We start from the raw sequence: 14,604 nt of genomic DNA, 5'->3' as shown, positions 1-14,604 counted from the left end.
ATAAGATTCAAGAGTGAAAAAAAAAAACTATGCTTTTTCCCCCCAAGTTTGGGAGGTTTTATTTAACTTCTCACCCATCACCAATTTCAGAAAGAGGTAATTCTCTAGGGCTTTGGGGTATGCTTTTGAAATGATGCATACCTACACTATAGATTGTACATTTTGGGTCCCCCTGTTGGGATTACCGCTAAAAAGAGTGAGGTTCCGTGTTAAGTGCCATAAAAATATTTTTTAAAGATTAATGATCTGGGGTGCCTGGGTGGCTCAGTCGGTTAAGCGTCTGACTTCGGCTCAGGTGATGATCTCACAGTTCGTGGGTTCGAGCCCCACGTCGGGCTCTGTGCTGACAGCTCGGAGCCTGGAACCTGCTTCGGATTCTGTGTCTCCCTCTCTCTGCCCCTCCCTCACTCGCACTCTGTCTCTCTCTCTCTCAAAAAATAAAGAAAACATTAAAAAAAATTTTTTTAAAAGGATGAATGTTCCTATCTCTCTCTGTATCCACAAGCGATCAGAAAGGGGGCTTTGTCAGTAATGTCCCCTTTTACGAATCTAATCGACAGCAAGGGAACATTTTCCTGCTACTAACAATAGAAACACCCGATAGTAAATCACTTCCTCTCAGGCAACTCGTGACCCAGAAGGGTGTGTCGGATCGCACTTTCTATGAACCACCCTGCGAACGGACAAGAGCCAATCTGGTAGCACCAGATACTCCATGGGCTCATTTCCTATTTTTAGTTTCATAGACGACTGGGTGGACTGTGATACGCAAATAAATTATGGTCACAAAACTGCTTTGGGAGTTTAATCTGGGAACTTCAAAATAGCCAGCGATAATGTGCTGCTCAGATTATTTAGGCTCATATTTAAGAGAGAGATTTGAGGCAAGAACGGTCGTTTGCTGGCCGTCTCCATGTCACTACACGGTGCCCTTTTGCTGGGAAGCAGGTGTGCCCCTCTCTTCCATCGGCCCGTTTTCCCTGCCCTCCACCAGACAGCGTTCCCTTTTTGTTGCTAACAGGGAGGAAGAGAGAAAGTGGCTCTTGTGAAAGTAAACTACAGAACAGCCATTTGCAGGCATGAAATCTCTTTAAAAGACACTTCTGACCCTACCTAGTTGAAAATGATTCCTCAAATTAGGGTCTAAACCTAGGAAGGTATCTACTAGTTATAAAAATGATACAAGTCATACTGAAAGAGACCGAGAGGAATGGCCATCGTCTACACTCGCGTAGGGGCTCCGGTTTGAGCCTCCTGTGGCTGGCAGGTTGGCCCGCCACAGTTTCATGAAGGCACCAGACATAACACTGCGGGGTCAGAGAGAAGAGATGGTTTGTTACTCACAGCAACGGCAGTAGCCAGAGGAGCAACACTTTTTGGTGTCAATTTCTCCAGAGCCAATTCCCCCAGGGGTTTGTAAAGAAGACTAGATGACATTGTACATGCCGTGGGTGGCATCGTAGGAGAGAAAACTCTGCACTGAAACATCCTTTATAACAGGCAGAAGCCTGCCTGCTCTTTGCTCTGGAGGGAGGAACTTGATCTCTAGCTTCCAATCCTCACGTTAATTAAGACCTGCAGGAACGTAAGAGACCTGCGTAGAACTGTCTTCCAACAACGATAACACTGGATTAAAAATATGCATATAAATGAGATCAAGTCTATACAGCCGTGGTGTGAAAAATGCACTTTTCTTTACCCTCATATCCTTGTTAGGACTACCTACCCCTAGAATCTATCAGAACAAGGTCGGCCCAAAGAAGGCCATCCAGCAGAGTCAACACTCTAATTAAAGAGCCACAAGCCAAAGGAAAACTGTACCAGAGATAAATCTGGTCGGATTTATCCAATGGATCCAATGAAAGCACCAAAAAACCAGATTTCCAGAACCTACTCTGTAGTTGGTTTGATACCAGTATTCTATTGAAATGCCTGTCCGCCATGTTGTGTGGGAACACCCGCAGAGCCAAGAAAAGTGGTGAGCGATCCAGTCTTATACAAACAATTCATCCCCGGTCAAGAGACACCACGGTGGCGTGAGAACACTGAGAAAGTGAAACATTTCCGGCAGTTGTGTCTGAATAGGGGCAGAAGGAACTTCGTGAAGTCTGGATAGGTCTCACTCAGAGAGAACTGTGAGAAGCAACCCATTTTTTCACAGGCAAATTACAAACACACAGTAAGTGATATCCCAAATCCCAAAGGAAACGGCACTCGTTCTTGGTAGTAACTGTGCAAGATCGTTGGGGGTAGTAAATTCAAGAAGAGGAAAACAGTGGAGGGAAACTACTGGTCTTCCTAGCTGTGTCCGGTTTGAAAATGGCTTTCACAAAGTTCTAATCGCCAAATACATTGAATTCTTTTTTTCTTTTTTTAGATCGACCACGGACCAGGGGTTCCCGCCTCCCTGACACCTTGTTCCTGGGGCGGCGTCTACTTAGTACTACATCTACAGGCCCCCTTAGGCCATTTATGCCATTAGAGGGCCCTGAGTCTAGTGACCAAAGACAGGGGAAAAGGAGGAGACAATGAGGGTGGGGGTGCGGAGACAGCACCTTCAAAGCGGCGTCACTCACGGAAGTTTCCCTGAGAAGAAGAGGGAATCCCCAGGCCTTTGACTCAGAAGCCAAAACGATGTGAGAATAGAGATGTGTCCCCTCGGCTGTGGGGCCTGCCTTTCCCCAAGCTGTCGGTCACATTGGAGGCTGGCTCAGGGCCCAGGCGTCTCGCTGAACGACACTGGAGGGACAGCAGGAAGAGTGGCAAACACCGTCTCAGCGGGCTGGGTGGGAGCCGAACTAAGCACCGAGCCATGGGGCGAATTTCTGGCCCCCACCGGCAGTCTCGCCTGCGGCATGAAAGGGGAAGGGGCCATCTCCGAGGCTCTCCTACCTGCTTCCCCGAGCGGTGGCCCAAGTGCCTGGGCCAGCCTGGCTGCTCTCGGCGGTTGCCCCTTCGGTCAGTGTCCTTGCGGACATGGTAGTCATGGCTCAAAATCAGCTCATGTTTCCAACCACTGTGCCCCTTCTTAGAAAGAGCCCATGTCATCACGTGTCCGTCGACTGTTGGTAGTGATTCTGCACAGCACATCGTCTTTTATGGGGACTTTAGATAGTAAATGGAACTCAGGTATCTGTGTGTTACGGGAATGGAAAAGCACTGTCCTCGAACTGTTCTTTCTCCCGATTTGGCCTCCTCTGGGAACTGATGGGAAGTACTCCGTGCTGAGCTGCCAAGGCCAAGTCCAGGAGATTTTTGTCAGGGGAGAAGGCCGGGGAGCCTGGAAATAGAGGCGCAGCACAGAGTCTGGCTGCACTGACCGACCCTCAGGAGCTGGAAGCCCTTGTCCTCAGGAGGGAGGGAGAACCCGAACGTGGCCGAGGACCTGCTCCCACCAGTTTCCCACTCCCCGCCCCTCAGCTCAGGGGCTCAGCGGCTCAGCTCGCTTTACATGCAGCTCCCGGCTTTCGCTCCCGTGGGGCACCTGAGAGCAACCCCCCGCAAGGGGCAGGAAAGCCTAATGGTCGAGGGGCGTAGAGTCAGACAGCAGCCCTCCGGTAAACATGTGACCTCCGGTAAACTGTTCAACGCGTCTTTTATTTTCTCTTCTGTAAAATGAGGATAATGCAACCTATCTCATAAGATGAATATCAGGGCCGGGCACCCAGGGGGCTCAGTCAGTTAAGCATATGACTTCAGCTCCGGTCATGATCTCACGGCTCATGGGTTCGAGCCCCGCGCCGGGCTCTGTGATGACAGCTCGGAACCTGGAGCCTGCTTCCGATTCTGTGTCAGTCTCTCTGCCCCTCCCCTACTCGTGCTCTCTCTCTCTCTCTTTCAAAAATAAATAAATATTAAAAGTTTTTTAATAAAAAAAGCTAAATATCAGGACTGAGATAAGGCATGTAAGTGCTTAGCACAGTGATAAATAAACAGATTTCTCAATGCTCGGGTAAGTACTGAACTAGAAGCTGGATACTTTGGAGTCATCCCCCTTAGTGCTGGGCTGTAATTCCTCTCCAGCAGAAGACAGAATGAGAAATAGTTTATGCTGTGACAGCATAAACATGGCTGGCTGAGCTCAGTAAGGTCAAGCTCGTCTACACAAGAATGATCCAATGGGCCAGCTGGTGCTCAAGCTAGGAGTTTGGGGGGTAAAAAAAAAAAAAATGCATAAGGTCTGCTCCTTCAAATTCTGATGAAATTGGTCAGAACTTTTTAAAGCTTCCCAGGTGATCCAAATGCACATTCAGGCCTAAGAACCACTCTCCCAGCCAGGAAAGAAACAGTTGAGTTTTCTCGAAGAATCTTGTATCATATGTATTCAGTGAGCAAACACGTATTGATCTCTTTGATGGGCCAAGTTCAGGAGCGGGTGCTTGATTTCTAAGACTCAGTCCCAATCTCAAGGATCCTAGAGTCTAACAGAAGAGACAAAGAGGTGACTAGACAGTAATAATACCGTGGGTACACTCTGTGATGGGGTAAATACTAGAAGTCTGGACATACTTAGGACAGGATCTAAACCAGCCAGCCCATCAGTCAGGCATGAGTGATGCCTGGAAACCCTGCAATTTGCATGGAAACCCTGCAAATTCGGTATTTTCCCATTTATAGGGTCCACGGCATTCTAACAATAATTGGAATATCTGATTGATTTCCAATTTTCTTGAGACTTTCTATCAGATGGAGAAAAGGGAATTTTAGTTAAATGCAAAGCACATAGCCTGAGAGAGGGCTGGCATGGAGTCCAGGCAGGACCAAATACACAGAGTTCATCTGTTTCCTTCCCGGCCCAGGAGTGTTTTCCAGCAACTCTGATTCCATCAGGAGAGAGCCAGGATCAGATGCCCGAAAACACCTCGAAAACGAAAAGCCAGATGGAAGTGCTTGGTACCCCTGTCCGCAGAACACCTCACAAAGTGATCATTTTAACGTGTTTTGCAATGAAATGTGTACGCAGAGTTGTAAGCAGCTCCATTTATTTGAGTAAATAGCTTGTAAATAAATCATTGGTAAACATTACAAAATTAAATACGTTTTCGAAAGCTTGCCAGTATACATAAAATTCACAAACATAGTTCTTTTAAAAAATAAAATATGTTCAGAGCACCCTTGATATAAAATGTTTGACCCTTGTCCTCGGACAGGGCCAACTAGAGACATCTTACAGTAAGTGGGGTTTCTGTGGGGAGGCGGTGGAGGCCTCCTGGGGGGAAGGAAGAGTTTCTACTCTGACCTTTTACCCAGCCCACATCCATCTGAATGTCGACCCTTCTCCAGGGAGCTGATATATAACAGAGAGGGGCAGGGCTGGTGCCCCACGCCTAGCTCCAAGCAAGGAGCCCGGGGTGCACGATTAGGGCCCGGAGCCGGAATCCTCACCACAGGCCAACAAGACAACCAAAAACACAATCTCCACCCCCCTTCCACACGAGCAAATGCCCCTGGATCAACTCTCTTGAGAGAAGGTGAAGATTTCTCACCTCTACGGTGTTCAACACTCGGTTCGCCTGCTCTGGTCTAATGCTGTCCAGGGACGGAAGGGACCAGATCTACTTCTAAGGAGGATGATACCCAATTTGCTAACTTTCCTTACAACCTGCTTTCGTGGGGAGAGAATAATACACAGTATTTGGTTGAAAGCAGAGAATTAATTGCTACACGGTGCTTCCTTTTTCCACTGCAAAACACCACTCAGCATGGGCATTTCTCTAGACATCTGAATAGTTCTTCAAATTAAGGGTTCATAAAACTTTAAAAGACCACAAACGAGGCAATAAGGATGTGACCTGGCAAAGCATCCCAAATAATGAAATAATATGAAGTCCATGAATTTAAGCCCTTGACCAACTCGACTTTTTGTGGCGTAGCTCATGAAAATAACGGATACACTGACTTCGTTCACTTTGGTGCATGAAGTGAATGTTGAAGGTCAGCAGCAGGTCACGTGAAGAGTGTCTCGTGACCTCTTGAACACACAGGTACTGTGACCTCCAGTGAAAGGAAAACCACAAGTTTATTCCATCGGTGTGAAATAAAACTCACATCTACATTTTAACTTAGTCGTGTGGAGATATATACAAGAAATTCGACATCTGAGACAGTTGTACAACTTAGGAAAAAGTGTTACCAAACTAGCTGTAAGAAAACCATCATCCCTGTATAGTTAGGTCCTAAACCTCTGATTTCTCAAAGAAAACGGTGCCTGGCCCAGCCCATTCTTCCAAGTCTGCCTGGTTTGATACCCCTGGTTGGGCTGAAACCAGAGTCGTGATATCCTTGCTATTAAAATATTACACTAGCAAAACCTTTTAAAACAAAAAAGGAACACTCTTGAATAAATGTCTAATAGACACCCCCTCCCCCAAAGAAAAGGTTCTCATCAGGGCAACTGGTCTTTAATAAATGTCTTCATGAAGCCCAAATCCCAGGACCCCTTCTTCGTCTCTGGGATGGTCCACCCTGTGCTAGAATTATACAGTCTTCTTCTGCGGAGGACTCAGTTTTCTCATGCCTCTTATCCGACAGAGCAGCTCCTGGATAAATTCCTAAAAGAGAGCAGAAGAAGTTAATCTGGCAGGCTTGCTCTACCAAAACGTGGGGTTCAAATCTGCTTGAAGTCATTGAGGTCAACTGCCGTTAACTGTAGGTGGTGAGTTTGGTTGGATGGGTTAACCCTCGCTGGTTCGCTCCAGGACATTTTTAAACCAACGAAGCATAATTAAACCTCACATCGTGATGCCTTCTCACCGCCGCTCTCTTTGGGGGAGAAAAACACAGGCTGCTCTCAGTCGCCGACATTATTGATTTGGCCTCCAAAGGCACATGTGGTTTAGATCAGCTTTCTCAACCTTGAAGAAACCTTTACCATGAGCATACGAATCACCCAGAGAGCTTGTGGGTTCTGACTTAGTAGGCCCAGGTTGGGGTCTGAAAGTCTGTATCTCTCACTGGCTGCCAGCTGATGCCAGTGTCGGTCTCTGGACCGCCCCCGGAACAGCAAGGCTTGAACAGCGGTTCTCGAATGTAAGTCCTCATCAGAATCACCAGGGGACTTATTAAACCACAGAGTGCTGGGCCCAAGAATTTCTGACTCAGTAGTTCTGGGCGGGGGGTGAGAATGTGCATCTCTGACAGGCTCCCAGGTAACCTGCTGCTGGTTCCACACTGAGAACCACTGATCTACATCTCAGAAAGAAGAGTCTTTTGACTTTTTTGACTACAGAACAGTTTTCTTTGAAAGCCACACACATTTTATATTTACAATCCAGTACATACAGACACATACCTGAAATAAAAATCTAAAGAACGAATACTTAATGTACATAATACACTCTATATTTTCTATTCTTTTTTTAAACATTTTTTTAATGTTTACTTGTTATTTTGAGAGAGAGAGAGAGAGAGAGAGAAAGTGTGAGCAGGGGAGGGGCAGAGACAGAGGGAGACACAGAACCCCAAGCAGGCCCCAGGCTGCGAACTGTCGGCACAGGGCTCGACACGGGGCTCTAACTCACATACCGTGAGATCACGCAGGGCTCGAACTCACATACCGTGAGATCGTGACCTGAGCCGAAGTCGGACGCTTAACCGACCGAGCCACCCAGGCGCCCCTTTTCTGTTCTATTCTAATTTCATTTAAAAGGTAATGCAGAGGGAGACCAACTAAAATGATTTCACATCCTATTCATAGATGGACACCCAAAGATCGAAGAACAATGTAGAACAGTTCCCACTTGAGGCCTTCAGGAATCTTTCATTGTTGCCTTATGACTTAAAATTTTTGGCTGCTCCAAAAATCCCATTTATTAGGTAATAATTACCTTGTCTTTCTATTTTATATTTGTCACAGAAGAAGCGGACAGCCAAACTTTCTGACCAGCAAGTAGCAGTCAGTGAATGACAGAACCAAGTACGTCGGGAATTTACCAAGAGCAAAACCACTGAGAAATCTTCCTCTCCACTTGGCCTTGTGAGGAACCACTCGTAAATTCTCCTACCAACCACAACGCTTAGTCATGGCCTCCCAGGCCAAGTGATCTCTGCAACCACTCTCCAGCTCTAAAACACAATAAGCTTAAACATTTAGGATTTTGTTAGCCACCAAATTTCTTTCTTTTTTTTTTTTTTTGGTGATGTTTTTGCTATTATAAAGTTGTATGATTTTCCTAAACAACTTAGAAAATATAAGCCAGCAACAATTACTCCTCAGAATGAACCACTAATATATTTTCTCCTATGAAAACTGTGTTTTACCTAATTGAGATCACACCGTATAAATATGTCCTTTTCTTCAAGTTAGCATTATGTCATTATGTCAGCTTTCTCCCACAACATTAGTCTTCCTAACAATTAACTTCAGTGGTTATATGATCCTTTATTATATGGATATTCTACACTCCGCTTAATTTCTCCATCACTGGATGTTTGGTTGGTGCCTGACTTTCCAGAATTATAAACAAAGCCACAACTAACATGTCGGCGCATGAATCTGCAATTTATTTTTTTTTTATTTTTTTTTTTCCAACGTTTTTTTTTTTATTTATTTTTGGGACAGAGAGAGACAGAGCATGAACGGGAGAGGGGCAGAGAGAGAGGGAGACACAGAATCGGAAACAGGCTCCAGGCTCCGAGCCATCAGCCCAGAGCCTGACGCGGGGCTCGAACTCACGGACCGCGAGATCGTGACCTGGCTGAAGTCGGACGCTTAACCGACTGCGCCACCCAGGCGCCCCATGAATCTGCAATTTAGATTATTCTCTTTGGAGAGCTACCCAGAAAGGGGTCAAAGGATAAAAACATTTTCATCCCTGCCACTTCTGACCTTGGGCAGAATGGAACACATATGAGTAAAATGAGGCCCTATTTTAACTTTGCGAGCACTATTGTATCTAATCTAAAGAGTTTTCTAAAATAATGCCGAGTTTTGGGGGCACCTGGGTGGCTCAGTCGGTTAAGCGTCCGACTTCAACTCAGGTCATGATCTCACAGTCCGTGAGTTCAAGCCCTGCGTCAGGCTCTGTGCTGACAGCTCAGAGCCTGGAGCCTGTTTCAGATTCTGGATCTCCCTCTCTCTCTGCCCACCTCTGCTGGCGTTCTGTCTCTCTCTCTCTCAAAAATAAACATTAAAAAAATTTAAGGGGCGCCTGGGTGGCTCAGTCAGTTGAGCGTCCGAGTTCGGCTCAGGTCATGATCTCCCAGTCCGTGAGTTTAAGCCCCGCGTCAGGCTCTGTGGTGACAGCTCAGAGCCTGGAGCCTGCTTCGGATTCTGTGTCTCCCTCTCTCTCTGCCCCTCCCCTGCTCATGCTCTGTTTCTGTCTCAAAAATAAAAACATTTTAAAAAAAATTTAAAAAAGTAATGCCGAGTTTTCACACTTATTTTCAATTTTCATTTTGTGAATTAAGTGCACATCTATTTCGCCCCCTGCTATGTGGTTTAGACAGTGTAATGTGAGACACACAGTTTCAGTTTCATTGTTTTTGGAAACTGTTACTCAAATGACTGCTGTATGAACTTTAACATTTCAGTGTAGATTTCCTTTTTCTTTTTCTTTTATTGCCAAGGTCAGAATTACAAATCCTATCATTTATCCTACACTATTTCTATAACATATTTTTCATAAAGTTCATTATAAAAATAAAGATTAAATATCATAAGGAATAATATACCCTAAGCTACCGACCTTTCTTCTTTAAGACAAAAGCAATTTGGTAATTTAAATCAAATTCAAATTTTCTCAAAAAATCTATCATGATGTGCAGTAATCTTACTGATTAGAAATTTCAACAAATAACTTGTATTTATAATATATTAACATCAACAAATCTCTGAAATTTTATACTAGTGTAATTTACGCCTGTAACTTAATAGACTGTATTATACATATTTTTAAAGTGTTCGTTAAATTTGCATAATGAGGTGCTCAGCTAAGTTAAAAAAAACAGCAAGACCAATATTTATTCTCCATACAGAAACTTGCACTGAAGGATTTTACTGATTACAGATAATTCTCAAAGAAGATTCAAGAATCTGTAATCAAAAATACTTTGATGTCTCTTGTTCATATTACTGAAAAATTCTCTACGTAACTAACAATATATCTCATTTGCTTCCGAAACAGATCACTCAGACTTGGGTTGGGGACACTAATTTAGTCAGAGAAAGGCTGTCCCATTGAGGAAATGATATCTGATGTGAGATCTAAATTAATAGAGAGGCCAGCTCAGGGGAAGTCTGGGGGCCTGGGTCATCACACATGTGCAAACGCCCTGCAGAGAAACAAGCAAGGGAGTGGGTGTTCCTGGTATGGAAAGGCCAAGATGAGTAGGGTGCTAGGGTCAGCTTGCCAGGGCCTTACTGGCCGTATGAGGTGTTGAGAGAATATTCTTGATGCAATGGAAAGCCACTGGAGACTTTCAAGTAGGGAAACAACATCATCTGATTTCGGTTTTTAAAAGATCCCTTTGACTGCCACGTGGAGAGTGGATTTTATAAAGATAAGAATGCAAGATGGGGCGCCTGGGTGGCTCAGTCAGTTGGGCATCCGACTGCGGCTCAGGTCATGATCTCATGGTTTGTGAGTTCAAGCCCTATGTCGGGCTCTGTGCTGACAGCTCGGAGCCTGGAGCCTGCTTCAGATTCTGAGTCTCCCTCTCTCTCTGCCCCTCCCCATTCATGCTCTGTCTCTCTCTCCTTCAGATATAAACAAACATTTAAAACATTAAAAAAAAAAAAAAAGAATGAAAGAGAGGCCAGTTTGGACCTGTTATAGAGATCCAGGCTAGGGATGCCAGGGCCTTAAAGTTTATGGAAATCGAAACGGAAATTAAGTGGATCCATTCCAGAAGCAGAGCCAAAAGACCTTGCTAGACTGAATGTGGGGCCCCAGTAAAACAGGGAGGAGACAGGGAAAAGGGGGATGAAGGTCTCCGACCCTCCCTCATCAACTGGAAGATAGATGGTGCCATTATGCTGAGATGAGGGATAACTGGAGGGGGGAAAAAGCAGGTTTACAGACTTGCGGTGTCCCTCACATTACGTGAGGGGGATCCTGGGAAGACAGATAAACATGACTTGGCATCTCAGCTCCCGGCTGATGACATAAGCAACAAGCATCTAAATCGGTAGCCTGCAACTAAAAAACAACCCTCCCTACAAAACCACATGTGATCCACACACATTGTTAGAGGAACCTAGTCCCCAGAGACACAGGACCAAAATAAAAGTGTCTTGAAAAAAATCAAACTCTTACTATATGTGATGCCCCTTGATATTTTATTTTGAAAAAAATAAAGGTCAAGACCAGCTCATGGGTTACCTCCCACAGTTTATAAACACAATGATCTAGACTAAAGTTGATTGCTACAGTAGCCCCCAACCACATATACAAGTGGTATAAATATAAATAATATAAATATAGATATTTATAGTATATTTATATGCAATCTATATTTCTATATTCCATAATAGAAATGATATAGTGTAGCTATTTAAATGTAAATGAATGGAAATAAATACAACTTAAAATTCTGTTCCTTATTCACACTATGGTCCCATTTCAAATAGTCAGTAGCCAGATGTGGCCAGCGGCCACCATACTGGTCATTGGGCCTATAGAATATTTGTCATCTCAGAAAATTCTGTTGGCCCTCACAGGTGACAACACTTTGAATCACAAAGCTTGATGAGATAAACGGAGAGGAAAGCGTAAACGATAAAAGGCGGCTGAAGACCAAGGCCAGAGGCCCCCTAACAAGTGAGTTCTCAGGGAAGTTTTGGGGCCAGCAGAGGAGACTGAAAAGGAGAAACCAATGAGAAGGCGGGAAAACCCAAGAATATGCTGTCCAGCAGTCAAGCGAAGAACACTTTTCTAGAAAGAAGAGACATTCAATCAAGCCAAGTGCCAATGAGAGGTTAAGAAAGTCGAGACAGATTCAAAGCCAGAGTTGGCAAGAAAGGGACCATTGTGTTCTGGCTGGGAGAAGTTTCAGTAGAATGGCTGGGGACGGAAACTCTTGCCACTAAAAGGTTCACAGTGACTTTCTTTGGGTAAACAGCTTTATTAAGGTATAATTGGCAGGCCATAAACTGCAGACGACCAGCACAAGTCCCCCATCTGTGCAGTCAACATAATGGACACATTCAATTCCTCCACAAGTTTCCTTATGCTCCTTTGTAATCCCTCTCTCCTCCCCCTGTTCCTCTCGTTCCCGGGGAATACGCTGTCACTATTAGATTAATTTGCATTTTCTCGAGTTTTATACAAAAGGAACCATAACACTATGTACTTTTTAGTCTTCTACTTTTTTGGTTTCTTTCATTCAACATAATTATTTTGAGATTCAGCCACACTGTTGGATTTATTAATAACTCATTTCTTTATTTTTTTAAGCACTGGGTAGCATTTTGTTGTATAGGAATATCACAGTTTTTTATCCATTCAGCAGTTGATGGGAATTTGGGTTGTTTTTAGTATGGGGCTATTATAAACAAAGTTGCTTAAAACATTCATATAAAAGTCTTTGTATGGAGTATACTTCCACTTCTTTTGGGTAAATACCTAAGACTGGAATGGCTGAATTGCTGATCTATTTGTTTTATTATGTCTCTGTCTGGTTTTAGTAGCAGAGTATTGCTTACCTCATAGAATGAGGTGGGAAATATTCCTTCCTTTTCAAGTTTCGAAAAGAGTTTGTACAGATTTGGTATAATTTCTTCCGTAAATGTCTGATCAAAATTCCCCTGTGAAGTCAGCTGGGAGTTTTTTGTTTTGTTTGTTTATGCCAATACCGCACTGTCTTCTAAGGATAGGTTTATAAGTCCTAAAATCAGGTAATGTTAGTCTGCCACCTTTGATGATCTTTTAAAATAAAATTGTCTTGACTATTCTAGGTCTTTTAAATTTCCTTAAGAATTTTAGAACCAACTTGTAAATTTCTACCAAAAAAACCAAAACCAAAACCAAAACAAAACTCGTGCTGGGGTTTGGGTTGAGACTGCATTCAATCTATAAATCAATTTGTGAACATCAACAATGAATGTTCTCAGCAACGTTTTATAGTTCTCTGTGTACAGATACTGCACATCTTTTGTCAGATATATTTCTAAGTGTTTAATATTGTTGATATTTTTAGAAGGGGTATAGTTTTATTTCAATTTCCAATTGTTACCAGCCGTAGATTTTCATATATTTACCTCATATCCCGCAAGCTTGTTGAACTCACTTGTTAGTTACAGCAGCTTTTTGTAGACTTTTACCTTTTGCAGATGTTCTTTATAGAGTTTAAGAATTTCCCTTCTATTCCTAGTTTGCTGAGAGTTTTGTTTACCAGGAATAGAGATTGGATTTTGCCAAATGCTTTTACTGCATCAGTTGACATAATTATAGAAAGGGCCTTTTCCTCCTAGTTTCTTAACATAGTGACTTACCCTGATTGATTTTTGATGTGTGTGTGTGTGTGTGTGTGTGTGTGTGTCTAGATATAGATATAGATATAGACATATAATGTTGAATTCAATTTGACAAAATTTTCTTTAGAAATTTTGCAGCTATGCTCATGTGGAATACTTGCCTACATTTCTTATTATGTCTTTGGTTTTAGTAGCAGGGTACTGCTTGCCCTGTATAATGAGTTGAGAAGTATTCTTCCTTTTCAAGTTTTGGAAAGAGTTTTTACAGAGTTGGTATAATTTCTTCCGTAAATGTCTGATAAAAATTCCCCTGTGAAGCCACCTGGGTCTGGAGTTTTTTGTTTTGTTTTGCTTTGCTTTGTATGTATTGGTGGGTTATGTCTTTACAGACATTTGTCTATTTCATGTAAGTTGCTGAATTTATTGGCATGAGGTTCATAACATCTGTAGACTCTAGAGTGATGTCACCTCTCTCATTCTTGATATTGGTAATTTGTCTCCTATCTTTATTTCCACTTAGACTAGAAGATTATCAATTGTATTGCTCTTTTCTGAGAATAAGCTTTTGCTTCACTGATTTTCTTTATTGATTTTCTGGCTTATATTTCACTGATTTCTGCTTTCGTCTTCATTATTTCCTTTCTTCACCTTATTTTGAGTTGAATTTGCTCTTCGCTTCCTAGTTCCTAAGGTAAATTCTAAAGTCATTTATTGGAAAGCTTCCCTAATACAGACATTTCGTATCCTATGCTCACTTCTAAGCACTGCTTTGGCTGCATCTCACAGGTTTTTGATATCATTGGTTTTCACTTCCTTCATTTCAAAATAGTTTCTAATTTCATATGTGATTCCTCCTTTGGCCCAGGAGTTATTTAGAAATGTATCATTTAGTTTCCAAATATCTGGGGATTTTTCAGACAACTTTCTGCTACCAATTTCTAATTTCATTATATTATTTAAAGAATGTACTTCGTATAACTTGAATCTCTTAAAATTTGAGACCCGCTTTATGGCCCAGGATGCGTCTGTGGTGGTGAATGTTCTGTGTGCATTTATAAAGAAGAAGGCTAACTTCAAGCAGGCCTCTTACCACACGACTTGTACACATGCAGATAAAAAGGATGCCGATCAGATGCCGGCAGAACGTGCCGATAAAAAGGATGAACAAAGTGGTTCCCCAGATGCAATAT

The 14,604-nt window shown here is 43.1% G+C and overlaps 1 protein-coding gene and 1 non-coding gene across 2 annotated transcripts in view; one reads left to right on the top strand and one right to left on the bottom strand.

The window, feature by feature from the left end:
• Positions 1-253: 253 nt before the first annotated feature.
• On the top strand, positions 254-338 carry TRNAR-UCG. Its single transcript has one exon. It is a non-coding gene; the product is annotated as a tRNA-Arg (tRNA).
• A 4,753-nt stretch (positions 339-5,091) lies between these two features.
• PPP1R14C (protein phosphatase 1 regulatory inhibitor subunit 14C) overlaps positions 5,092-14,604 on the bottom strand; it is an 88,652-nt gene continuing 79,139 nt past the window's right edge. The window contains exon 4 of the mRNA XM_042940071.1: positions 5,092-6,551. Coding sequence (XP_042796005.1) covers positions 6,477-6,551 — 75 coding nt within the window. The 3' untranslated portion in view covers positions 5,092-6,476. The remainder of the gene's footprint in view (positions 6,552-14,604) is intronic.

The sequence above is a fragment of the Panthera leo genome, chromosome B2 (genome assembly GCF_018350215.1).
Source record: "Panthera leo isolate Ple1 chromosome B2, P.leo_Ple1_pat1.1, whole genome shotgun sequence".
Lineage (NCBI taxonomy): Eukaryota > Metazoa > Chordata > Mammalia > Carnivora > Felidae > Panthera > Panthera leo.
The sequence above is the reverse complement of the archived record's forward strand: the minus strand, read 5'-3'. Positions and strand labels throughout refer to the sequence as shown.